The following is a 23,641-nucleotide window of genomic DNA, read 5'->3' on the forward strand; positions in this document are numbered from 1 at the left end:
AGAATTCCAAAGTTGTCATCTTGGACCCTCTCAGAGTGCCCCTCTGTATGCTTGCAGAGACCCCTACAGTAGGGAAACATGCAAAACGGTGTCCAAACCTTTGTGTTTTAGCTTCATTTATGTCTTACACAGCATCCCAACTCTTTAGCTAACTTAATAACTTTAGCTAAAGTGAATAGTTAGTCTAATTCATTAGTGCAGCATTACTGGATCACCTCTGTTTGAAGTGATATAGTATTGCACACCTTGTGCTTTTGGGCACTCCAGTGATGTTGCAGCTCTGAAATATGGTCAAACTGGTGGCAAGTGGCATCTTGGCAGCTGCACGCTTGACTTTTCTCAGTTCATGGGCAGTTATTTTGCGCCTTGGTTTTTCCACACGCTTCTTGCGACCCTGTTGACTATTTTGAATGAAACGCTTGATTGTTCGATGATCACGCTTCAGAAGCTTTGCAATTTTGAGACTGCTGCATCCCTCTGCAAGATATCTCACTATTTTTGACTTTTCTGAGCCTGTCAAGTCCTTCTTTTGACCCATTTTGCCAAAGGAAAGGACGTTGCCTAATAATTATGCACACCTGATATAGGGTGTTGATGTCATTAGACCACACCCCTTCTCATTACAGAGATGCACATCACCTAATATGCTTAATTGGTAGTAGGCTTTCGAGCCTATACAGCTTGGAGTAAGACAACATGCATGAAGAGGATGATGTGGACAAAATACTCATTTGCCTAATAATTCTGCACTCCCTGTAGTATAAATCCGCCTGTTCTCTGTCAGAAACCTGCCTGCAGAAAATGAACCTAAAGTATGTCATGGAAGGGTGTCATCACTTTAGAGATGGAGAAAGCATAAAGTGACAATTATGAATCACTTAATATGATAATGAGATTCTGCAGGTCATTAATCGATGTATAAAACTAAAATAAAATGTATTTTTAGTGACACAGGACACAAACATGGAAGCAAGGTGTATAATTAGGATTATTTATAATAAACATTAATAAATTATTGCAATTTCTTTAACCATAGAGAATAACTAAATTGTCACAATTTAGTCACATCAATGCACTGAACTCACTATGTTATCCCTCTGACAGCCTCCACATGTTCTCACTGTAATTTCCCCTCATGAATGAATTTATGCTGCACTAATCTGAATGTTCGGGAGGAAGTCGAACGCATTTCACTCGCAGTACTCGAGCTGACTTACCTTTGTTGGAATGACGGCGTACTCACGACGTGGAGGCTTAAAAATAGCCAAATCTTGTACCCAACCATTGGTGAACTGGATGTGCGCCTCCAGAGATTTATAATTGCGAAATTGGTTCGCCGTGTACGCGCTGACTCCACAGGTACGAGAATAGATCACGCTACGTCAACGGCGGTTGGTCCTCAGGGTTTCTACTCCACTGCTGTTATTTCATACGGGTCCACATTTTCAATGCACGCTATTTTTTTGCAAGTACCGTCTCGTTGCATCCGGTCGCAGTCTGTCTCTGTACCGTCCTTTTTCTTTTGAGCTGCTTTTAAGTGCGGTTCGTAGCACTCTTCCTTCCAACACAGTGGCCGTGTCCCTGTCACCTGGACTCCTCTGTAACATTTATTTGACACTTGATTGAATTTTATTTTTCTGTAACTCAGAGTATTGACCACATTCTAACATTACACGTTCAAGTGTTTCACACTTCCCCGTCTCATGCTTATTCATCTTTTTTACAGTGTTATTTAAACCTGTATGACCAAATCTTACTTTTGAGATTATATCGTCTTCTCTCTTACTGTTATGACTTCTTCTACAGTGTCCAGCTGCTCTCTGTATACCATAATAATATCTACCTTTTCCTTCTCTGTCCCATTGTGCCTGACACGCGACCTTTAACCTAATTTTTACTATATTTTATATCCATATCTACATGACTTCTTCTCGTTGCACCTTTTGCAAACTTACCGGCCTCTTCCTTTCCATCTACACCGATATGTTCAGGAATCCATAAAAATGTATTTCTATTCCTGTTTGATTCTACAGATTAAACGAATTATATTAAAAAACAATATCGTGTCTAGAATCCAAACACGTAAGACATATCCTCAATAGTGCGCTACCAGAGTCCGAGCACATCAAACACTTCCTACTGGTGCCTCCTCCACCCAGTTTGCAGTGATTAACACTGCTACAGTTCTCCAGTATAAACATCAGTAATTCTTTTATTCATCACAAAGCTTGTTTCTGGAATAACAAACACAACACTTTATTATCTAACAATTATGCTGCATCAGTTTACATGTTCTGTCCACATGTTCTGAATACTCTCCCCTTATGTGATCATATACCTGGCTCTTCCTTTGTGTGATGAATGAAATCAGTTGTCTGGTCATATATCCATGGCAGTAAATTTGAAAATGGTTCTGCTGGACTAATATGTTCGTTACTAATTCCTGTCTCATTTATTTTTCCCCTATAATCCAACCAAAACGTCTTATTCGTTCACTTTTTTACTTTTTCTTGAACAAGGTTTAATTATATTCTGAGCTTTATGATTTTCACTGTGTCCCTTTAACTTTGCCCAGTAAGTTACAGCTATTTCATGTCTTCTGATTTCTAATGGTTGTTCACCCACTCCAACGTGCAGTGTGGACACTGGTGTAGTTTTAATGGCCCCACAACAAAACCTCAGTGCTTGACACTGAATTTTATCGAAGTTATTTAACAATGTTTTAGCCGCTGAACCATAAAGCAGAACTGAGCTAATGAAGTCTTTATAAAGCTTTTGATGCTGTCCTATCTGCACCCCACGCGCTGCCTTTTAAACATCTTCAAATATCCAAAACCTTTTTACATTTCTCAGTTATTCCCCAATATGTGTTTTCCATGTAAGCCTTTTATCAAACCACATACCTAAATGTTTAAAGCAATCAACCTGTTCCGTCTCATTCCCATACAATTTGAGATTAAACAGCTAATCTACTCTCTGTAAAAATAATCCAAATGCCTCCATCATCAGCAAATAATGATTGATCTATATTATTAAATACCTCGTTAGGGTTCAGGGTTAGCCTAACCCCTGAGCAGCATTGCCCCCCCCCGCTGAAGGACCCGTCCCATCCTGGCAACAATCTGTTCCAACTTCTGTGATCCGGCAGAAAGTTCCACATCATCCGGGCAAGGACAGAGACTCAAGAGGAGCTTCTATCCCCAAGCCACCCGAGCCCTAAACCATAACATGAATACACGTGTGCATATAATGTTCTTCTCTCGCCCTTTGCAGTCGAGGAGCGTGTCAGGATACATTTCACTGCGTGTTGTACTTGTAGAACTGTGCATGTGACAAATAAGGAATCTTGAATGCTAACGCCTACCTTCCTGCCATTTCCAACTTTCCAGCCCCTGAATTTGGACACAGCCATGATAAAAATGCCTCCCCATCATTGACTGGTTCATCTAGAGGCCCTATATTGAGAAACATTCCTTAAACCGGTGTAAACAGATTCCTGGTCAGTGACTGCACCCAGGAGCTTTAGCTCGCCGAGCCTCAGGTGATCTCAGGACGTCACATGAGAGGGTGAGGCCTTGTCTCGCTGTGACTTCATCCCCTTTCCCCAGTGACATAATGACCCACGCCCTTTTTTCCACACCATGGCTCATGTGATGACTCACATGATCAATAGTGTGTCAGTGATCCCTCAGAACCAAAGATATCAGTCATCATATCAGTGGAATAATCCAACGCAGTCAGCCATGACCTTATTCCTGTTTAATAATGTTTTCATTTTGATCTTTGCTCCATAACAGAAATAAAAACAGCTGTGAGGACAAACATGGTGCACTTTATTCACCCTTTATTTTTAATAAGTATTATAGAGATGACGTTCCTCCATCACTGGCACATCTGTATTCTAACCTATTTTTTGACTTTTATTTTTATCAGATTGTGTGAAACTGGCCTGATATTGTTTATAAAGAGATCCAAGAAAAGTCACAGTACCTCCACACTAGATGTAATTCTGCTCCAACACAGCGTTCCCACAGAGGCATCGGCCTTCAAGCCCCGTGAACTACATTTCTGTTGCTGCTGCTTACAAACGTAGAACCTTTTTACAGGCTGCTGCTTTCATCTTCAATCATTTGTGTGCTCCATTTTTAAACGATGAAGCCCCAACAAACGTAAACGGAGCCTGTAAATGAACCATAAAGGTTGTTTTTTTTTTTTAAACGGACACTGAGCGAGTCTGTTCCTAAAACCCTTAGTAAGAAGTACTTTCACCTGATCTGACGTTAATGTCCCGTACAAAGCCTCCCATGTGTCCGTCCCTGCTTTCCTTTCTATTTCACAAAGAAAAGAAACGATAAATGAAACTCCAGAAGCTCAAAGGTGCTGTAACATCTGCGTGTTCAGTTTATTAACAAAGTCTGGTCCTGGAAGGAGAGTGCTGAAGAAGCACGAGATCATTTTCCACCACAAAACAGAGACAGGACGTGTTGTTTAGTCGTACACTCCCAGTGTTCCTAATATGTGACGATTATCAGCAACAGTCAGACATAAAAACACCAAAGTCAGCTGTACTTCACAGAGATCATCGTCTGTGTGGAGAGACGATGTGCGTACTACTCAGAGAGCTTACAGAGTATTAAAGATCAGAAAAGAGAGAATCTTGTTATTATGTCCTAACATGACAAATGTTTCTGAAATGTGTTTGTCGCATTTCTCTAAAACCACAACATGAAATAAAGAAAACGAGCGTGACTCGCTGCCGAGCCGTGAAAACACACGAACCACATATTGAGCCCCTGTCACTGAGTCCACTGTTGGACAGAAGACAGTACGGACCCGTCAGATCGCTGCAGGTGCAGGAAAGACCGAGAGCTGCAGCGTCCAGATCAAACCATCGCTCAGTCTACTCGAATACAAATGTCCTGTTCAAAATACACAAGGATGTGTCCAGAGTTCACAGCTGATTGCATACTGTATAAGCTGGTGAAGAAGTAGCTAGACCGAACATTTGAGCTCACTGGCAGCTCCACGGGAACGAGTGATCTCGGGTCGTGGACACGTGATGAGGTGTGACCCTGTGCCTCATCTCGAACGAACGAGGACCATAACCAAGGTAACGACTGGTTTAAGATGGTGTCCTGGGTTAATGACCAAGAAAGCTGCACCTTAAGAATAAATCCACAGAATGTTTTAGCAACTAAATCATTTGGTATTCTCAAACTACAGTAAGAACCTTACTCTGTCACACCTGACAGTATTTGGGAAAAGGTTATCATTTTTCCGCTACATCCAGCACCAGCTCTGAAAACCTGCAACAGCGATGCAGACATGCTGCTGCAGGTCAACCTGAAACCACTGCAGGTGAAGAGGACAACATGACCGCCTGGATACTGTCGAACTTTTGCCAGAAACTTTGGTTCCTGGCATTCATTTAAGCTAACGAAACATGCACAAAGACCGAGGGCACGTTTGATCACCAAGGCAAGCCTCAGCCATGGAGGCCCAAACCCAATGATGATATCGTGCCATCACACATAAAGCAGTACGCTGTAGTGCGCTGTGGTCACCTGCAGGTGGCTCAGATGGTCTCATTCTTGACCCTGTATAAAGCTGAAATGGAGCAAATCAAGCCTGTAACCCTGAAGCCAAACGTTTACCACTGACGGCTCTGTCACAGGTGTGTGCGGCCACAGTTTGTGCTTCTACAAAGAACAAGGTCACCGGCGCTTTTCTAAGGTCGCTTCATAGGAAGACAGATTGGCCACATAGTTATATAATTAATACACAAGTAAGGCTCATTACATTCAAAACTTCCAGAGTGCATACTTTTCATTGCAATACAACATAGGTTTTAATATCTGCATGTTTCATCGCCACGACTGCTGAAGCTAACGTACGGGGAAAGAAAGCACAAACAAGCCCAAACAAAGGGAAACACAGTGGTAGTGTAGTCATGGAAACAACCAACACCAACGAAACCCAGCTAGCTAAACCAACGGCAAACTAAAGCCTGGGGACCAAGGGAAACGAAATTAGATGAAAAGCACGTGTGTGCAGTACAACTGAAGGTGGTCACATGTGCTGCAGACAGAAGACAGACACTGTTTTGTATGAGAAAGTCCAGAGGGCAACACGGAGGCGGCAGGTCAGCCTGGACTCCAGACCTGCCGAAGGTGAAGATGATGAGGTATACGAGCCCGCCGGACCCAGCTCATCCTCACACACACACACAAGCGCACACTTAGTCCATCTTCTCCTTGTGAACCAACTTGGGGGCGTCCACAAAGTCTTGGCCATTAAACAGGATGATAGTGGCTGTAATTGCACTTGCAGCACCCCAGAACATCACATAAGCCAGGGTCTCTGTCCATGTATCACCTGGAAGGCAGACAGCAGACATCTCATCATCATCAGGAACACTTTTAGGCTGTTACTCTGTAAACCAAGCAGCTTCTAACGAGCTGCTTTCACGACACAGCTTTGATCCCTTCGGCCAAGTGTGCGGTTGGATTCTCACCCTGAAATGTTTTGCAGAACAAATTCAAAGCAAAGAATAAGATTATATTAATTATTAACAAATATCAGGAATATTCTTTAAGCTCGCCTTTAAAAGTACGATGCAATTAGTGCAATCTAGAAAAAGAAAGGAGGCAGCGAGAGACTTTATCCAGACAGAAATGGAACCTGAAGCTGCAGAAGTCTGGACCATATTTTACATGAAGACTGTAACTGTTGCTTCAACGTGTAGTTTGGTGACTACTTTTACTAAACAACAGCAACAAAGCTTGTGAAGCTGTTCTGGTTGAACTTAAAAAGATCTGAGATAAAGTTACCAAAATCCTGAAGATGTTCACACGAGGCCTGTTTGATACTCATATTACACAGTGGAGGGCTGACAAACACTTTCCTAAACAAGCACGACGGCTGTCTCTGATGCATAAAACTATTTGATAAGAACTGGATGTTGCACCATCAACATGCATGTTTCAGTGCTGACTGGTTGTGCTTCTTTCCAGTTGTATCGAGACACGTTGGTCCTTTAATACTGACCTATTTAAGCTCAGTATCTCTGATAAATCCACAGGCAGTAAAAAGATGGATGTAGCTAGTGTGACGTCAGCGGAGTATCATTTTGATGGTGAGTGTTTACATTGTTGCAAGCAGCTGTGACTGAGGCTGACACCAGCATGATGATGGTGTCCTTAGATCATTGGACTTTCTGTTTGTCAGGGTGCTGTTTTCCAAAAGAAGTCTTTTTGCAACCACGGGCCAGCTGTGGCTCAGGATGTGGACGACCAATCAGAGTATGAGCAGCTCAATCTCCAGCAGCTTTTGCCTGCATGTCAAAGTATGCTTGGGCATCCATGGGGGTGCCTCAGTGTCAGGTTAGAAGTGAAGGGCTTGTTGTTAAAGTGCTGCGAGTGCTTCAAAACGCCCATGCATTTACCAGAGCACACACATCACCCCTTGATAGCCATTAAAATAATGCAAGTTTGGGTCAAGCTGCATGATGAGCTGAAAACTACGTCCATCATTTATACCATCTATAGTTAAACCCTGGATTCATCTCTATAGCCTGGGAATTACACCAAGTGCTCAATGAGCTCAGTCACTCACTTCATACTGAATAAAACAAGTGCTTTAGAACTGGACAGTGCTCGTCTGTACCAAACTAAACAGGATTAAGGATCAGCAGTTGTACATACCAGCCATGAGAAGACAGACAATGCACATGGAAAATGCCACCAGCATAATGATGGGCAGCTGCAAAAATAAAAACACGAGTTAGTCACAACGTCCTGCTGCTGGTGACGACAGGACACGGTGCTGATATACTGACTGTGAGGAACTTCCAGTCCTTTTGCACACGAAGCGGAGTGGGTCCGTCCGACTCATCGACGGCAAAGTTACCCAGGAACAGGTCGATGGAGTCCTGAAACCAGCAACAACGCACATGCATAAATCTGAACGTGGCTGCATCGCAGCTCATTTCTGCAACAAATAAGCCAAAGCAGAGCCGGTGAATGTGGACCCGGTTGTATTTAAGAAGGCAAGTCTGTCGTTAACCAGTGCCACCCTCCATCCACAGGGGGTGGGGCTATCTCAGCAGTCTCATGGGCGCCGTTACCAGTCTGTCACAGGGCTAACAGATAACCATTCAGACCTATGGGCAACTTAGAGTTACCAGTTAACCTGTCCCCACTAACTGCATGTCTGTGGACTGTGGGAGGAAGCTGGAGAGAACATGCTCCACACAGAAAGACCTGCTGGAGGAACTGAACTCAGGACCATCCTGCTGTGAGGCAACAGTCATTTATGTGTTTCCATAGAGAACGTTCTGCTCGTCTCCTCTGAACTTCGGCTTCAGAGTAGAGATGGACCGATCCGATATTACGTATCGGTCTGATACTGACGTAAATGACTGGATCGGATATCGGAGAGAAATAAAAGATGTAATCAGATCCATTAAATATCAAAAAAGCACCTCACAAAACTACACGGCGTAACTCTGCTCATAACCGTATGAGCGTCGCAGCAGTGTGGTCACGTGATAGAGCGGCTGTGTGTTTGTAGCCTCGCTACCAAACCGGCATTTCATCTCTGAGGAAGTGATCCCAGAGAGAAGTAAAGCAAGTGTGTAAGTTCATCTCTGAATGTTTGTAAAGCATTCCAGCGTTAAGCTTAACAACCTATGGAGCGACTGCCTCTCTCTCTCTCCTGCTGCTACTTCAGTCATGAAACTGATCAATGATCAGCTGATCGTCTCTCTTCTTTGTTTTTGCACCAGAAAGAGGAAACCAGCGGCTGAACAACAGCAGCACGTTTAAGCTTGACTGTTGTTAGAATTTATTTATTATTACTTTCTACACCAGGATCTCTTTCTACAGCTGACGGCTGGTAACTGTGCAGGGGCGGATCTAGCAAAGTTTAGCCAGGGGGGCCGATAGGGCATGAACAGGGAAAAGGGGGCACAAAGACATACTTTTCTTTCTTATTCTCATTTACAATGTGGAGCTTTTAATCAATAATTATCTGAATCTTACACCCAAAGTTTTAATCTGATGTAAAATATATAGAAGTCCATTACTGTATATAGTAACTGTTAAGTCTAATATACCCTAGTAAGCTATAGTACTTTTTCCTTTGGGAACCATCTGTGCAGTCTGCAGTTCTGTTGAAGAAAGATGTTGAATCTGTTTAATTATTCTTGAAAAATAATTGATTTCTGTGCATTTTTTCACACTGCATCAAATTAAAGTTGATTATGTCGATTAAGCATCATGAGGTGGAGGGCGGGGGGTGGTTCCCTATTTTATTTTTTTGCTGGGAGTTTGCAGCCCTGTTAGTTAGGTTGTTTAATATTTCTGGTAAGTACTCTTTAAAATACCAGAGTAGGGAGGATGGAGCAGGTTTACGTTTATTAGATTGATCAGTTTTGCTGAACTATGAAATATTTGTATGTGTTTTTTTACATACAGGTATAACAGAATAGCTTTAGTGTTGTTGTTTAGTTAAACTTGAGTATGAACTTCTACAAAATGCAGCAAGATATTAAAAAACAGTTTTATTGATTTAAAAAAAACAACAACACTATATCGGATTCATATCGGTATCGGCCGATATCCAAATTTATGATATTGGTGTCGGACATAAAAAAGTGGTATCGTGCCATCTCTAAGTTCAGAGTTAGCGATGTCTCAGATGATGCCTTAGACCGTTAATATTCTACACAGAGTCCAAACTTTTTCAGAATCAAGACTCCAATGATCTGTTGTTCTGACACTAAACTTGTTTCTTAAGTGACAAAGTGTGTAATAGCTTTCACACCTGTCTGAATCCATCAGAGAAGTTGTTTTTGTAATAACGGATCATCGAGTTCCAGCCGTCCATCAGCAGCCCCCACCTGGTCCGCTTCCCTGTCCTGAAAGAGATGAACTCTGGTTAAACAGCAGTCATCAGAGCAGCAGAACCAAGGCTGAGTACATGCTAGTCAGTGTGGATGCTACGGTACCTTGTGAAGTCTGTTTTTAAGGCTCCAGTTCCTGCGTACTGTACAGCGCATGCATTGGCATTGTCAGCCCATGCTGGTTAGAGAGCACACACACAAAAACAACATGAGGCTACAGTTTCTACCAATCACACTGCACATGCAGCTGTGCTAACAGAGTATCCTACCGTTCTTGTAGATCTTTTCAAACTCGGCCTGCTCTTCAATGCGCTGCCCCACATTCAGAACCCCCATCCTCTGTGGAGACACAGCAACAACACCTGTGCGACTCTTCTGAAACTGCACCTTCCCAAACTGGCCAAGTCCACCAGCTTATTTCATGTACATACAGTCTGCTCTCTACGCTAAAACCATTACAAACCAACGGGGCAGACGTGCGAGTGTAGCACAGTCCTGCACTGCAGCATTACACCACACAGTACGACTGGCAGCTGTGACCTTAAATACCTGGAGCTGAGACTGCAGCGAGCGGCGAGCCAGCAGGCTCTGGATGACGTTGGTCCTGTCCAGGCAGTCCATGCAGTTACTGCGGAATACGCCTTTCTGCTGGGCCACCGTCTTTCCCTCCGAGTTCACCATGAAGTACCTACACACGCACACGCACGTCATCACAGCGAACTGCTCGACATTAGCAAAGAGCAGCTGCTCATTTTGTTACCCGTATTCCTCTTGCTTGTCAGCAACAGCATCCACCAGGATCTGGAGACGGTCCCACCTCATGTGGCTGCACTCTTTGTGGAAGTCGAAGGCTATGTATCTGTGGACAGGAGTGGGTCACACTGTAGATTATAAAGGAGACAACTGGAGGGCAGACTGCTACAAAACAAAACGAAGACTAAATCTTTGAAAGCTTGTCACAGCACACCGACTGAAAAGTAGGGGTGGGGAAAAAAAATGATACTGTGTAGTATCGTGATATTTTGTTTGCTAATAATGTATCGATACAGGGACAGCAGAAATCGATATTTTGTTACAAAAAAGGTTTTTGTGCTCTGACTTCAGAGCATGTTGATCCTTTTTCTGAGCAAGAATCCTGACATTCCTTCACTGTCCAAATGTGTTTAACTTGTTTTTGGCAGCAATAAACATGACAGTTTACTTATTTTAATTTATGTTTTATTTTAATTAAGTTTAAAACTTTTTTATTTAATGTAAAATTATATTTTGTTTTAATTTACTTTCAAATTCTTCAGTTGCTGAAGGGGCTGCATAGTTTTCATATTGCATAGTTCAGAATAGCTGTAATTGTACCAGATGGTTGCATTCAGTTAAGTTGGACTAGACTGTAATACAAACCGTTCAGTTTGTCAACAATAAAACTGACTGAAATGAGAGAATGACTGAGTGTGAGACTTTGTTATTAGATAAAATGAATATTGATAAAGTTTAACTTTATGTACAGAATCTGAATATCGCAAAATATTTTTTAAAAATTGCAATAATGCCGTATCGTGCGTTAAGTATTGTGATAATATCGTATCGTGCGTTAAGTATTGTGATAATATCGTATCGTGCGTTAAGTATTGTGATAATATCGTATCGTGGGATGTATGGTGATTCCCACCTCTACTGAAAAGGTTTGTAGAACAACTAAAACTGATGCAGCACCAGTGTCGTTAATCAATAAAACAATAGTTTATCAAACACTTTTGATGAGGAAGGTCAAACTGCTGAACCTGGTTGATTAAGCTAACGGCGACTCAGTGACCAGTAAAAACACGGTGACACTTACTTGAGCATATCATTATTCATGCCAGACACCATCCTATCAAAGGCCTGCTCCAGTGGCTTCTCTGAGCCCTTCTGATTCACCTGAGCAGGAAGAAGACGAACAGACTGGTCAGACTGGTCTCCTGAGTGCTTCTGTTTACCAGTAAGAGACTAAGGAAAGGAGGACGGCTCACCAGGTTCAGAATCGTTTGCTTCCCATAGATGAGGAGCTGAGAGTCGAAATGCCTCTGGAAGCCGTCCATCTGTACAACATTTCCATTACGTTAGCATAAGATTTCCATTTCACGTGATTGAAACGAACACGTGGATGTGCAGAAAGATCAGCTTACATGATTTGTGGTTTTGCTGATTATAGGTTTGGGTTTGTATCTGAGGTTGGGTCTCTGACTCCAGTAAAAGGGCATCGAGCCTCGTGTCTGGTTGTTTCAAAGAAAAAGAAAAAACGCTGTGAAATACCATCCGTTCTCATCAGCTGGTCCTCAGCAGGGTCGCAGGGGGCGGGACGCAGGGCTAACACATCTAATAAATGATCCTCGATGCAAACAGTAAAAACATCGCTGATATGATGAACCCTGAAACTTACCTGCACAAATGAAGCCTTTGCTCCCTCATACAAAACGATCTGCTCACTCTCCACAAAGTTGGCAGCATGGCCTTCAGAGTCGATGCCTGTGGACACACACACACCGTCGGTCAGCAGCCACACTCAGGAGCACCGTCTGCTGCTGCACGGTGCAGCATGGTGATACTGCCACACAGCAGGGCACACAGGGTGCCCTTCATTACTGTCCGCCGCTCAGTACAGACTGTTACACTGGTCACATTAGTTTGAAACAATGAGGTCAGGAGGTATGTGCAAGTAATCCCTATGAGCTCAAGCCCAGGGTTTAGGCTGGACAAAGGTTCCATTCTTCATACTGACAGTTTATAAGGAACAGCCAAGCAGCTAACATTAGACAGAGGATGATGCGCCAGTGCTCAGTACGTGACAAAGAAGGATTAGTTTGAACTGGTTATGCAAAGCCCCTCTAGGTCACCCAGCGAATAAAATGATGGGTGTGAAAATTAGCAGAACAGCTGCTCTTTAAGAAAAGTCTCAGCTCCGAGGCTTTTACCTCTCACGTAGTATCTGACGCCAGCCCGGAAGCAGCTTCTCCTCGATATGAGGATCCACTCAAAGATCTTCCCGTTTATACGGCACGGTTTCATGACGATGACTGAACCGGGTCGGTCAAAGAAAAAAGGCTTCGCTTACGATTTTATGAAGAAAGAAAAAAAAACTTTCACATTCAGTGCAAAGGATACATCCATGGATGACGGGAAGGGCAAACTTGTGAAGCTATGGAGAGACAGTGAAGGTCAGTAATTAAGCACAACAAGTACAAACACATGCATCAGTGTAAGTGAGGCTCAGGTCACCTCGGGCTGCCCAGCCAGCTCCCTCAGCAGGTTCCCGTTCCACACAAACCTCTGATCAGCCTGAAAATAACCACAAGCATCAACACATGACACTGAGGAAGACTTTACACTAATGTTGCATTTAAGTTGGACACAAATGTCAAATTAAGGATGTGCGATTTAAAAATAACTAAAATGCTACTGTGAACACTTGACCGATAAATAAAAACCTCGAGCAATAAATACAGCAAAACACAAAAGATTTTATTTTGAGAAGTATTCTTTCAGCTGCTCCCTTTAGCTCCTCCCATCCCAGCACGCTCCTGTCACTCCACCCTTCACTGCATCCACGAACCTCCTCTGAGGTCTTCCTCTGTTCCTCCTGCCTGGCAGCTGCATCTTCATCCTCCTTCGTCCCATATATCCGCCATCACAGCAGGTTGTAAACCTTCCCTTTCACACACCACCCCGACACCAGACTTCAGCCGCTCCACCCTGCCTGCACCCTGTTCTTCACCTCTCTTGTGCACCACCTGTTACAGTGGATAGTGTCACAGGTATTTAAACTCACCTGCCTTCACTACCACTGCTCCTTGCATGTTCACTCACACACTGTCACGCTCATTTTATCTCCACCTCACCTGCTCGCTCAGAGCAAACGCCACGTCTGCAGAGCTGCGTCTCTGGTAAGCTGCACTTACCTCTCTTATTAACCATACCAGAGCCTTCATATTGTCCACTAGACCAGTTCAAAGTCACCTGTCTGTGTTACACTGAGTGCATCGGCTGCTAACAGCTATTAAGACCACATGTTTCACCCTCTCAAGCAGACTCATCTCCTGGAAGTCAGGGCTGGTGTTGGCGAGCCGCTGCAGCGTGTGCGTCAGGTCGAAGTCGGTGCAGAAGTAGAAGCCGTCCGTGGTCAGCACATTGTTCAGCATAGAGAGGAAGGTCTTATTCTCCTGAGACTAGGAAAGGAAAGACGTTTAGATGGCAGGAAAGCTCATGACAGGTCACTTTGCTGCATGTCACAAATTCTACATTGTTAGGCGATTCACCAGCCAAACGCGACAGTCTGTCAGGTACGGACATTTCAGCTCTGTTTTAAAAACAGCACGCACATCTGTCTCTTACAGGTCGGGTCATCGAATCAGGCTCTGCTTTAGCCTGACGGCGTTCGGGGCGCCTCCAGTTTAGCTTTTCTGAATCGCTGCATCACAGCTGGGCTGATGTCAGAGCAAAACTACTTACGGAAACAAAGAGTGTTACTGGCTTACCACCGTCTGTCCCTATTGCTATTCCTACACTGACTAACAAAGTTTATTGGTGTCGTTTCAGAACACGGTGTCCTATTAAAATGAGCAGACTACGGCGACAGCAGCACGGGCTGCGCTACCAGCCGTGTGTGTGGATTAATCTCACACAGAGCGAGTGAGCACGCACCGAAGAAAAACACAACAAAAGAAACACAGAACATGCTAAATGTTTGCTGCACACGAGCGTACAGCGTATGCTTTTTAATGAGCTTTTCTCTTTTTTCCATAAATGTTTTCTTGCCACAGCACGTTTGAATTTCCTTCGGGATCAGTGATCCATTCTTACCGACCTGTATCTCAGACAGATGCAGCACCGTCTTCTTATAAGAGATCACGTCAAAGTCCGCAGCCTTCCACACAGCGTGGCCCAGAAGGCTGCCGACATTTCTCTTCCTGGTGATGACAACGAGGTACATCCCTGCGGTGGAAGCAGAAGCGTTTTACTGCACAGCTTCAAAGAGCAGCTCGGACAGCAGTGATGCGCGTGTGTGCTACATACCTGCTACCAGGCGGATAGTTCCCATGATGCCACAGATAGGCCTGGTAACTGCAGAGGGAGGAACGTCCTTTTTACCTGTGACAGGAACAAAGGTTTGATTTTATTCCTCTGAATCCTCCGTCTCAGTGTCTGACATGGGCCTGCACACAAGGCTTCAGCTCACTGCAACATATTGTTCGTATTTGTGGACGAGTACACAGAAGGGCCAGCTGCTTTTGTCTGAAGAGAAAACCTCTTCATCACAAAGAAGTGACGGCCATTCGTGAAGCATCAGAGGCCTTTAAATTCACACAGAGTACACCTGTGCTGGATGCTGTACTCGAGTCACCACAACATACAAGTCCAGAGGGGTTCTACAAAGTTGACCTCAACCTTTAGAAGCAGTGTGTGTGTGTCTGTGTGCGCGTGTGTGTGTGTCTGTGTGCGCGTGTGTGTGTGTCTGTGTGCGCGTGTGTGTGTGTCTGTGTGCGCGTGTGTGTGTGTCTGTGTGCGCGTGTGTGTGTGTCTGTGTGTGCGTGTGTGTGTGCGCGTGTGTGTGTGTGTCTGTGTGCGCGTGTGTGTGTGTGTCTGTGTGCGCGTGTGTGTGTGTGTCTGTGTGCGCGTGTGTGTCTGTGTGTCTGTGTGCGCGTGTGTGTGTGTCTGTGTGCGCGCGTGTGTCTGTGTGCGCGTGTGTGTGTGACACACACACACACACACACACACACACACGCGCATCCCCCAGAAACCCGAAGAGGAGAGTCCTGGCCCCTAGCCCTGCCAGTGTAGCAGAAATGATGAGGATGATGATGCAGCAGCAGCCGTTCTTCTCTGCGTGAGTAGCTTCATGTTGTTCGTGTGTAATTTACGTTGAGTAGGCTAACCACGTTATTACATTAATGCATGTAATCAGGCCCCATCTTATCTTAATGACCTTGTAGGACCATATCACCCTATTAGAGCGCTCCGCTCTCGCTCTGCAGGCCTACTTGTTGTTCCTAGAGTATTTAAAAGTAGAATGGGAGGCAGAGCCTTCAGTTTTCAGGCCCCTCTTCTGTGGAACCAGCTTCCAGTTTGGATTCAGGAGACAGACACTATCTCTACTTTTAAGATTAGGCTTAAAACTTTCCTTTTTTCTAAAGCATATAGTTAGGGCTGGACCAGGTGACCCTGAATCCTCCCTTTGTTATGCTGCAATAGATGTAGGCTGCCGGGGGATTCCCATGATGCATTGAGTTTTTCCTTTCCAGTCACCTTTCTCACTCACTATGTATTAACAGACCTCTCTGCATTGAATCATATCTGTTATTAACCTCTGTCTCTCTTCCACAGCATGTCTTTATCCTGTCTTCCTTCTCTCACCCCAACCGGTCGCAGCAGATGGCCGCCCCTCCCTGAGCCTGGTTCTGCTGGAGGTTTCTTCCTGTTAAAAGGGAGTTTTTCCTTCCCACTGTCGCCAAAGTGCTTGTTCATAGGGGGTCATATGATTGTTGGGTTTTTCTCTGTATCTATGAAGCGCCTTGAGGCGACTTTTGTTGTGATTTGGCGCTATATAAATAAAATTGAATTGAATTGAATTGAATTGAATGTAAGGTGAACTAGCAAACATCATCATAGCTACATGCGGCTGTCTTCTTGTTTGATGGCAGATACTCCCTTCACCCTGGCCAAAAAGGCTAAAATGACCAAAGAAAAAGTGGAAAACAGTTAAACATGAGAGGTTTTTGGACAAAGTTTGTGTTCTCCATTCTTTAAGCACCGGTTTGAGCACCGGCACCGTTTCAAAAGTACCGATTTGGCACCGGTATCGGATAAAACCTAAACGATACCCATCCCTAGTCTCCACTCTGAAGTCTAGAAAAAGACGATTTGAGCTCGAACCAGATATTAGACGAGCCGGAGCAGAGTCGAGAATGTTTGTGGACAGCAGCGTGGTTGTAGTGTTCAGGAATCAACTCAAAGTTTGTCTGTGCATTTCCACTTTCACCTGCCGTCAAACTGAGAGAGCAGAGTCCTGGAAAAGCCTGGAATCATTAGTTGAACTTTTCAACACAGTACACAGAGGGAGTGTGCACACTTTTGTGAAAATCCACGTTTACTATTCCTTCTGCACTGATACGATCCACGTTCAGGCCAACAGGCTCTGACCAGGTTTATCTTAAGTCCTCAGGTGGACCTGATTTAGCTCGAGGCTTCACTCACGAGAGGAGATACAGAACTCCAAACTAGGACAAACCTGAGGTGACTTTGATCCATGACCCAGGAGGACAATTCAGTGAGGTCCCGGGTTAAAGTGCAGGTTAGACTGGAACGAATCCTGCACGGGAAACCAGCCCATGATGTTTAAATGGGTCCAGTTTAAAGTTTCAGAGCAGAAATAAACAACGCACTGAGAGCTCAACTCACGGGGTTATATAATGTTTACTGAACTGCTCTGTGTGCTAACCTCTGATGCTTTGTAACTTTGTTGCATTTTACTGTTAATTTACTGAAAACTGATAACGGCTTTTGTTGAGCCAGCTAAAGCAAAGAAAGCCCGGCTGTGTTGAACTTGCTTCATAGTATAAATGAAAATGCAAACGATTAAAAAGCATATCTAAACATCCATAATGAAAACATCAGACGAGAGTTTGGAACGCTGGAAAGGCAAAAACATAAAAACCCCAAAAGCAGCTTATTTAACATAATCTGCAAAAATGTGCAGCACAGTCTTGTTTCCAGGACATGTAATGCAGTTGGACAGGTCTTTACTAGTTTTAACATCACCTTGTTTCCTTTATCTTCCCATATGGGGACGACTAAGATGGACAGATCGCACAGAGCGTGTCAAAAGGGTTCATCTTATGCAGTAGACGTCTACTTCCTCTGAGGACGGGCTCAGGAGTGTGACTGAGCTTAGCTTGGACAGCAGTCCTGATGTACACATGCATGCACACACAGGGCAGTAAGGCTCACCGTCTAAGCCTCTTATATCCCTGTAACAGTGACATGTAGTTACTGCATGCAGGCTAACACTCTTGAATCGTGTAAATCAGGTTGTAAACATGTATATCATGTGTCAGGACACCCAGTTTGTTATTCTCATACAGTCTGAGAATGTCAGAAAGTTCTTTAGATGTGATTAGCAAACAACGTCCAAACTGAGGCACGTCTCAACGACAGCGTCTTTGGATCATAAGCGATGCTCAGCACTTTCGAACACAGCCTACCTGTGAGGGTCATCTCGTTCGAGACCCTGTCGATTGCCAGCACAGCATCGGCACCCTCATCGCAGGCCTCGATGAAGAACTTCTCAGGGGTCGTGTGCCTGGGAGAGGGAAACGGGAGGAAAGAGGAAATTTTCAGTCGCGCATGAAAATATAGCCAGGAGGTGTTTAGTCAACAATGTCAATTATTCAACAGCATGAACGGTTAATGCTGATTATACTTCAAACAATCACTCAACTACAACCAAAGATCATTGAAATGTCAAAAACGGCCCCTTTGGTCCTTTAGTGCTAGTTTTCTTAGTCACATGTCCCTGGAAACACAATATTTCTGCCGTTGTCAGCTGAGAACAAACAACTTGTCTGACGTCATCTTTCACTCTACAAAGCTCCGCTGCTCGTTTTCTGTGACGGACACTTTCCTTGTCTTTAATTAAATAATGACAAACACGTTGGCAGAGGAACTCCAGCCATCTTCCTCTTAAACAAAAGCTCAACTGATACCAAAACCTACGATGCCAGGAGCACGATGTTGTGATAAACCAGTATTAAATACAAATATCAAAACTAAAGATTGATTTCATGCTGTGTATTAGGAAATGTTTCAGTGAACTTTCTAAATTGAGGCTTTTATTTAAAGCGCAGACTGTCAGAACCCACACTCTGTACGATGGAAATCTGAGAGAAGAGCACATCTGCAGTCATGTTTGCTTTGTGACCCCAGGTAGCCTCCAGAGCAGCACACAGGTTCAGACTGGACGCTGCTCCGGTTTGTTCTGAGGACAGAACAGGCCACGGTTTAAACACAGCATCTACACCTACGCACATTTAACAAAGTTTCAGGGTCACTTAATGCTGCCATAAGCAGAGATATGCTTTGTGACTGACAGTCAGTGTAAAACCAAGAACAAAGAGAAGAGACCGAATAAGGTCCCACAGCGTGGACAACAGGCAAGTGTGAATCAGGACATGTTTGATCTGTAGTCCTTGAAAACTATGCCATCAGAAGCACAATAAGACACACACACAATAATCAGGTGGTGAACGTGACCCCCATGGTGGAAAACACAGAAAATAGACAGAGTTTAACTGTGGGGGGGTGAACTCTGACCCCCCACCACAGTGTGGACCAAACAGGAAACGAGTTTTCAAACAGACGGTTTTGTTCTGAGGCAACTTTTTCATTTGTCAGTGTTAGAATGAGCAGTCGTGCGATGAGTAACACATGACTGCAGACTGGTCTAAATCACACTTCCAGGCCCGCAGTGCTGGGATGCATCAGGTTAAGGTGCACCCAGCACCTCTTTGTACACAGAGGCACTCCAGGGTTAAATGAAAAACTGGCATTATTGTCAATAACTGGACAATTATGTACAAATTACCGAGAAATGTTAGGTCTTTACTTTATTTGAAAAGATGCTTTGTCAAAGTTTTTGTTTGTTTTGCATTTCCCCAGTTAGATTATGCCAGTGCTCACTGTACTGGCCCAAACTCAGAGGGTCCATTTGTCTAACATGTGTGACGTACTACAGAGCTGTGCCTCATTACCTGCTCCGTGTTGGGAAAGGCTGAGGAACACCCAACACCTTCACTCGTGTAAGTAAAACACGCTGCAGGCAGAGGCAGGACCGGTAGGGCTGGGTACTTGAAATAAAGGGCTTGATCGAGGGTGTGCCGGGGCTGAGCTGTCAGCTGCCGCACGGCTAACGTCACATGTCCGCGGTTATCAGTGTTAGGCTCACTTACAGCTGAGTGACATTCACAAGTAAATATAAACCCTGCACGTCTAAAAACGCGTCGAGGAGCTGCCAGCCGTGGAGTGCCACTAAAGCCGGAGGGAGCAGCTGTGCAGCAGCTCGTTGGGTGAATGAAGCCTCCCTGAATACCAAAGGCGCCCGTCGGCGCTCTCACCCACACTCGCTGCTGCCGGCTCCACACAGCGACACTGGCTAAGTGTTCATTATGAATGAGAGTGGAGAGAAACCTGGCTGGTTCCTGCTCCGCCGGCCGAGCCTGTCAGCAAACTTCAGCCGCTGTGTCATCTACCCCACCAGCACCGCTGAGCCCCCGCAGCTGCTTCACCTCTCACGGACAGCCACTCGTCTTATGTGTCTTTAACCGGAGCTGTGAGCAGAAAAGCCGCAGACAGAAACACTACGCTGTTCCGTATGAACACTACTTACAAATTGTATCTCTCGTAGCAAGTCGCCATCTTCGCTCCTTCTACCCGACCTCAGTGACGACAGCAATGCGAGGACCTGCAGGCGTTGCCAGATACGAGGTGTAAAACACAGAGCAGGCGCGGGGCCTGAAGTGCACGTTTTTCCCGCCAAGCCCAGCGAACCTGGCACCCTGAGACAGACGTGGTGATGGGTGGTACTTGTAGTTTAATCCGGTTCGGTCGCTGCAACTGTCACTGGCTGTGTGAACAATAGCCGCACGTCACATGGTTAAGGGTTAGTGGGACTTTTACACCTGAGTCTTTTTCTTCTTCGGTAAAAGTCTGCATTATGGACTACATGAATAACTTGTTTCTACTTCACGGTTTAGATTTAAGTGCACCCAGCGTGGACTAACCCACCCAGCGTGGACTAACCCACCCATCGTGATTATTTATTTGTTCGTTTTTAAGTTTATTTATTGTGTGTGTGTGTGTGTGTGTGTGTGTGTGTGTGTGTGTGTGTGTGTGTGTGTGTGTGTGTGTGTGTGTGTGTGTGTGTGTGAGAGAGAGAGAGATTTGGTGTATTGTTTTAATCTCGTTGCTCTCTTGTGTATGGTATTTTAAATATATCGTATCTGTGTATCATAGCTTGTTTGCACAAACTGACAGCGTTATGAAGTGTTCACATTTTCTTTGGGGCCTGACTTCCAAACAGGCATTATTCAGGCCGAAACGGGCATTTTTCGGGCCACCAAAAGTCCGGTAGCGGTGAAGGACCCGGATATATAAGCCCTGGGCGCGCTCGTGCTCAGCCTTTGGGTTCTGGCTGTGGAAGGAGGAGGAGCTGATGTTCAAGGCTTTAGCATTTAGACAGATTAACCTCTGAATTGATAATGGAGGGTTTATTCGGAGAGCTCTGTGGTCAGAGTCATGCTGCAGAGCGCGAGGGACGAGCGGCACGCGATCCGCGGGTCAGGTGCCCAGCACGTGGCCAGGAGCCTGGCCTCGTTGCGGTCCTGTTCGTTTCTGTGCAGATAAAGTGGGGTTAGGGTAGTGAATCTGCAGAGTCTACCTCCGGAGAAGCTGTTAGGGGAAGAGTGTGAGTATTACATCAAAGGTTCTGTTTTCAGTGTCGATTTTAATTTAAATTATTAGTAGGAATGAGTAATCTTCTATTATTAATCAGATACTTTACCGTAGTTTTAGGCTATGCTGGAGTAAAGCCTTATAATCGGGCAGTATTAAAATGCTAAATTGTCCAGCTAACAGCTCATGTCCGCATCGACACAACGTGGTGCGCAGCAGGTGAAATACGCGTTTTTTCCATCTAAATTGTAATCAGTGCAAATATGTAGCAGTTAACTGGGGTAAGGTAATACCATTTTACAAAGCAAGCAAATTAGAGCAGTACATAGCAATTCTGCTGGTGAGATGCGGTTACCTGCCCTAGCACAGTGAAGCTGGTATATTTAAAAATGTATTAAAGCCTTGGAAATAAATATCGTAGGGCTCTAAGGCCTCGCTGTGAAGTAGATCTTTCTGAAGATGGACTATGGCTCTAGAACGTTTACCATATAAAAACTAAACTGACTGGAAATTGCATCCTCTGCTTTCCAGAAAGCTGCAAAGAGCAGATGCAGAACAGTGTGGAGTCTGCAGCTGCGAGCTGATGGTGAGTGTTAGAAAGATCCTCTAATGTGATGGAGGAAGTAGTATGCTGATATGATGATTCATAAGACTAGAGTCTCTGAATACACAATGAAGCTCTTTCACAGTGCACTGAACAGCATTTTACTTCTTAACATGTGAATGCTACAATCAGAGCTAGTTCTAAAACTCTCCTTTGTACTCTGCAGGCACCTCAGCATGGTTTTATCTGCTGGACATAGCTCTTCTGGGTAAGCCTGGACTCTAAACATTGTTCTGTGCCTTAATGTGGGATGATGATTGCATAGACTAGAGTCTCTGAGAAGCATGAAGTTGTTTTCACAGTGCACTGACCACAAAACCCACAGCAGCCCATTTACTGCACATTACAGACATTAAATCATGGCTGGGCTTTCTTCAGGTCTGTCCAACAAAGAACACTTAAAGCTTGTGTTTCATTGCTTTGAGTAAAGGTAGTCATACTCAAGTATGCACTTGGTTAACCGTCTCTGAACTTTAGCACATGTAAAACATAAAAACATATTTACCATTTTAATACTTCAGATGTTTGAAACAAGTGTCCCAGTCATCTGGGACCTTACTGATAGTTTCTCACAGGGAGAAGTTGTACAGTCATGTAACAAGTCTGAAGTGTTTGCAGTAAATGGGTAAAGTATCCATACACATGGTTTCCCTGAATGTGTTCACTGGTATAAGTCAGGTGCTAATAGTGCTTTCTTTTGTCTTGTAGCTCGTCTGCACACAGCTGCTCTCTCCATGTCTGTAAGTAAGAAATGTGTTCATTTTGGGTCACCTGTGACCATACTTCATCATGAGCAGATTATACTAAGATATCGCAGCTAAGCCTGTGTATTCAAATGATCCAAGCTTGTTGAAATGGAGCTGCTGTTTCCTGAGTCTGGTCGATGATGATTCAGTTATTCGGTTCTACTGATGTTAACTGAAGTCTACTCGCAGCGCACTGAGACACTCAGACTGGAGCGCTTCCTGAATATATGGATGAGAAAGAGCTTGTGATTTCATCACTGTTATCTTGTCAGGCATGACTGTAGCAGCCCCAGCTGGATGACCTTCATGAAGAGAAAGCAGGTTGGTGTGAGTAGGTGGATTATTCAAATGATCATTGCTGCAGTGTGTGTGCTGTAAGTTGGAGATGTACTACACTCTGTGACAATGAGTTCCCCCACCCCCTTACATGTCTCACTCATTTTTGTCCTTTGACAGGTGTAACTGCAGAGGTGGCACTCCCAACACTGAAGAGCCTCGTCTGTCATCTGATGGAAGCATCAAGCTGGAGCAGTGCACGTCTTCCATTGCTTTAAGCAACGTGTCTTCATCTGTGTGAATGTTGAATGTGGTTTTTGTTTTGTTTTTAAACCACTGTATTTAAGGACAATAAAGGTTGACCACACAGGACCAATGGCTATTTTCTTCAGTGGGTTGATCACAGTAAACTCAGAGCAATGTGCTTTGGAAGCTAATATCAGTGGGTGACAGTTTTGCCATAAGTTCTTCTCATGCACTGATCAGATGGTTGTAACTGTATAATCCCCAAGCAGCTTTTGGGTTTACTGTCTTACACATCAGTGCAACATTTTACTTGTATAAATGTGTGAAACCTTACTGATGGGTGACTGAATGCTGTATTAAAGTGCTGCACATGGCTAAACTGGAATTAAA

General features: G+C 44.4%; 2 protein-coding genes and 1 non-coding gene across 5 annotated transcripts; 2 read left to right on the plus strand and 1 right to left on the minus strand.

Annotated features, from left to right (window-relative positions):
- Positions 1-4,378: 4,378 nt before the first annotated feature.
- Positions 4,379-20,456, minus strand: sacm1la (SAC1 like phosphatidylinositide phosphatase a). 2 transcript variants are annotated; one of them, XM_026155411.2, is made up of 20 exons: positions 20,316-20,456; positions 18,136-18,233; positions 14,951-15,025; positions 14,742-14,869; positions 13,954-14,103; positions 13,157-13,216; positions 13,043-13,076; positions 12,853-12,954; positions 12,321-12,406; positions 12,067-12,153; positions 11,911-11,979; positions 11,739-11,818; positions 10,665-10,763; positions 10,454-10,592; positions 10,174-10,243; positions 10,010-10,082; positions 9,826-9,919; positions 7,838-7,930; positions 7,704-7,761; positions 4,379-6,375 (listed from the first exon to the last, which is right to left on the minus strand). In XM_026155411.2, exons 1-20 carry the CDS (start codon positions 20,342-20,344, stop codon positions 6,239-6,241), a joined length of 1,761 nt encoding a protein of 586 aa, XP_026011196.1. In that variant the 5' UTR covers positions 20,345-20,456; the 3' UTR covers positions 4,379-6,238. The 2 variants fall into 2 exon arrangements, with proteins under 2 accessions (XP_026011196.1, XP_080152406.1); XM_080296280.1 differs by lacking the exon at positions 20,316-20,456 and adding an exon at positions 20,117-20,256.
- On the plus strand, positions 19,754-23,377 carry LOC113014102 (uncharacterized). 2 transcript variants are annotated; one of them, XR_013904650.1, is made up of 6 exons: positions 19,754-20,413; positions 21,911-21,965; positions 22,150-22,191; positions 22,692-22,723; positions 22,919-23,050; positions 23,186-23,377. XR_013904650.1 is itself a non-coding variant. In XM_080296284.1 (6 exons), the coding sequence occupies exons 1-5, from the start codon at positions 20,099-20,101 to the stop codon at positions 23,005-23,007; spliced, it is 450 nt and encodes a 149-aa protein (XP_080152410.1). In that variant the 5' UTR covers positions 19,872-20,098; the 3' UTR covers positions 23,008-23,050; positions 23,186-23,377. The 2 variants fall into 2 exon arrangements, 1 of the variants encoding a protein (XP_080152410.1); XM_080296284.1 differs by having other exon boundaries at positions 19,872-20,413; positions 23,002-23,050.
- LOC113015441 (small nucleolar RNA SNORD52) lies at positions 22,230-22,296 on the plus strand. The gene has a single exon (XR_003271112.1). It is a non-coding gene; the product is annotated as a small nucleolar RNA SNORD52 (small nucleolar RNA).
- Positions 23,378-23,641: the final 264 nt, after the last annotated feature.

The sequence above is a fragment of the Astatotilapia calliptera genome, chromosome 22 (genome assembly GCF_964374335.1).
Source record: "Astatotilapia calliptera chromosome 22, fAstCal68.1, whole genome shotgun sequence".
NCBI lineage: Eukaryota > Metazoa > Chordata > Actinopteri > Cichliformes > Cichlidae > Astatotilapia > Astatotilapia calliptera.

What these genes read in the sequence shown, in the direction of transcription:
- sacm1la (XM_026155411.2), bottom strand. Translation starts at nt 20,344, where the DNA reads ATGGCGACTTGCTACGAGAGATACAATTT. An exon ending in CGCTGCAGTCTCAGCTCCAG is followed by an intron (nt 10,244 to 10,453) that starts GTATTTAAGGTC and finishes GTGTCTCCACAG; the next exon opens with AGGATGGGGGTTCTGAATGT. An exon ending in TTAAAAACAGACTTCACAAG is followed by an intron (nt 9,920 to 10,009) that starts GTACCGTAGCAT and finishes CATCTCTTTCAG; the next exon opens with GACAGGGAAGCGGACCAGGT.
- LOC113014102 (XM_080296284.1), top strand. Translation starts at nt 20,099, where the DNA reads ATGAGAGTGGAGAGAAACCTGGCTGGTTCCTGCTCCGCCGGCCGAGCC. An exon ending in TCTGCAGCTGCGAGCTGATG is followed by an intron (nt 21,966 to 22,149) that starts GTGAGTGTTAGA and finishes TGTACTCTGCAG; the next exon opens with GCACCTCAGCATGGTTTTAT. An exon ending in GCTGGACATAGCTCTTCTGG is followed by an intron (nt 22,192 to 22,691) that starts GTAAGCCTGGAC and finishes TTTGTCTTGTAG; the next exon opens with CTCGTCTGCACACAGCTGCT.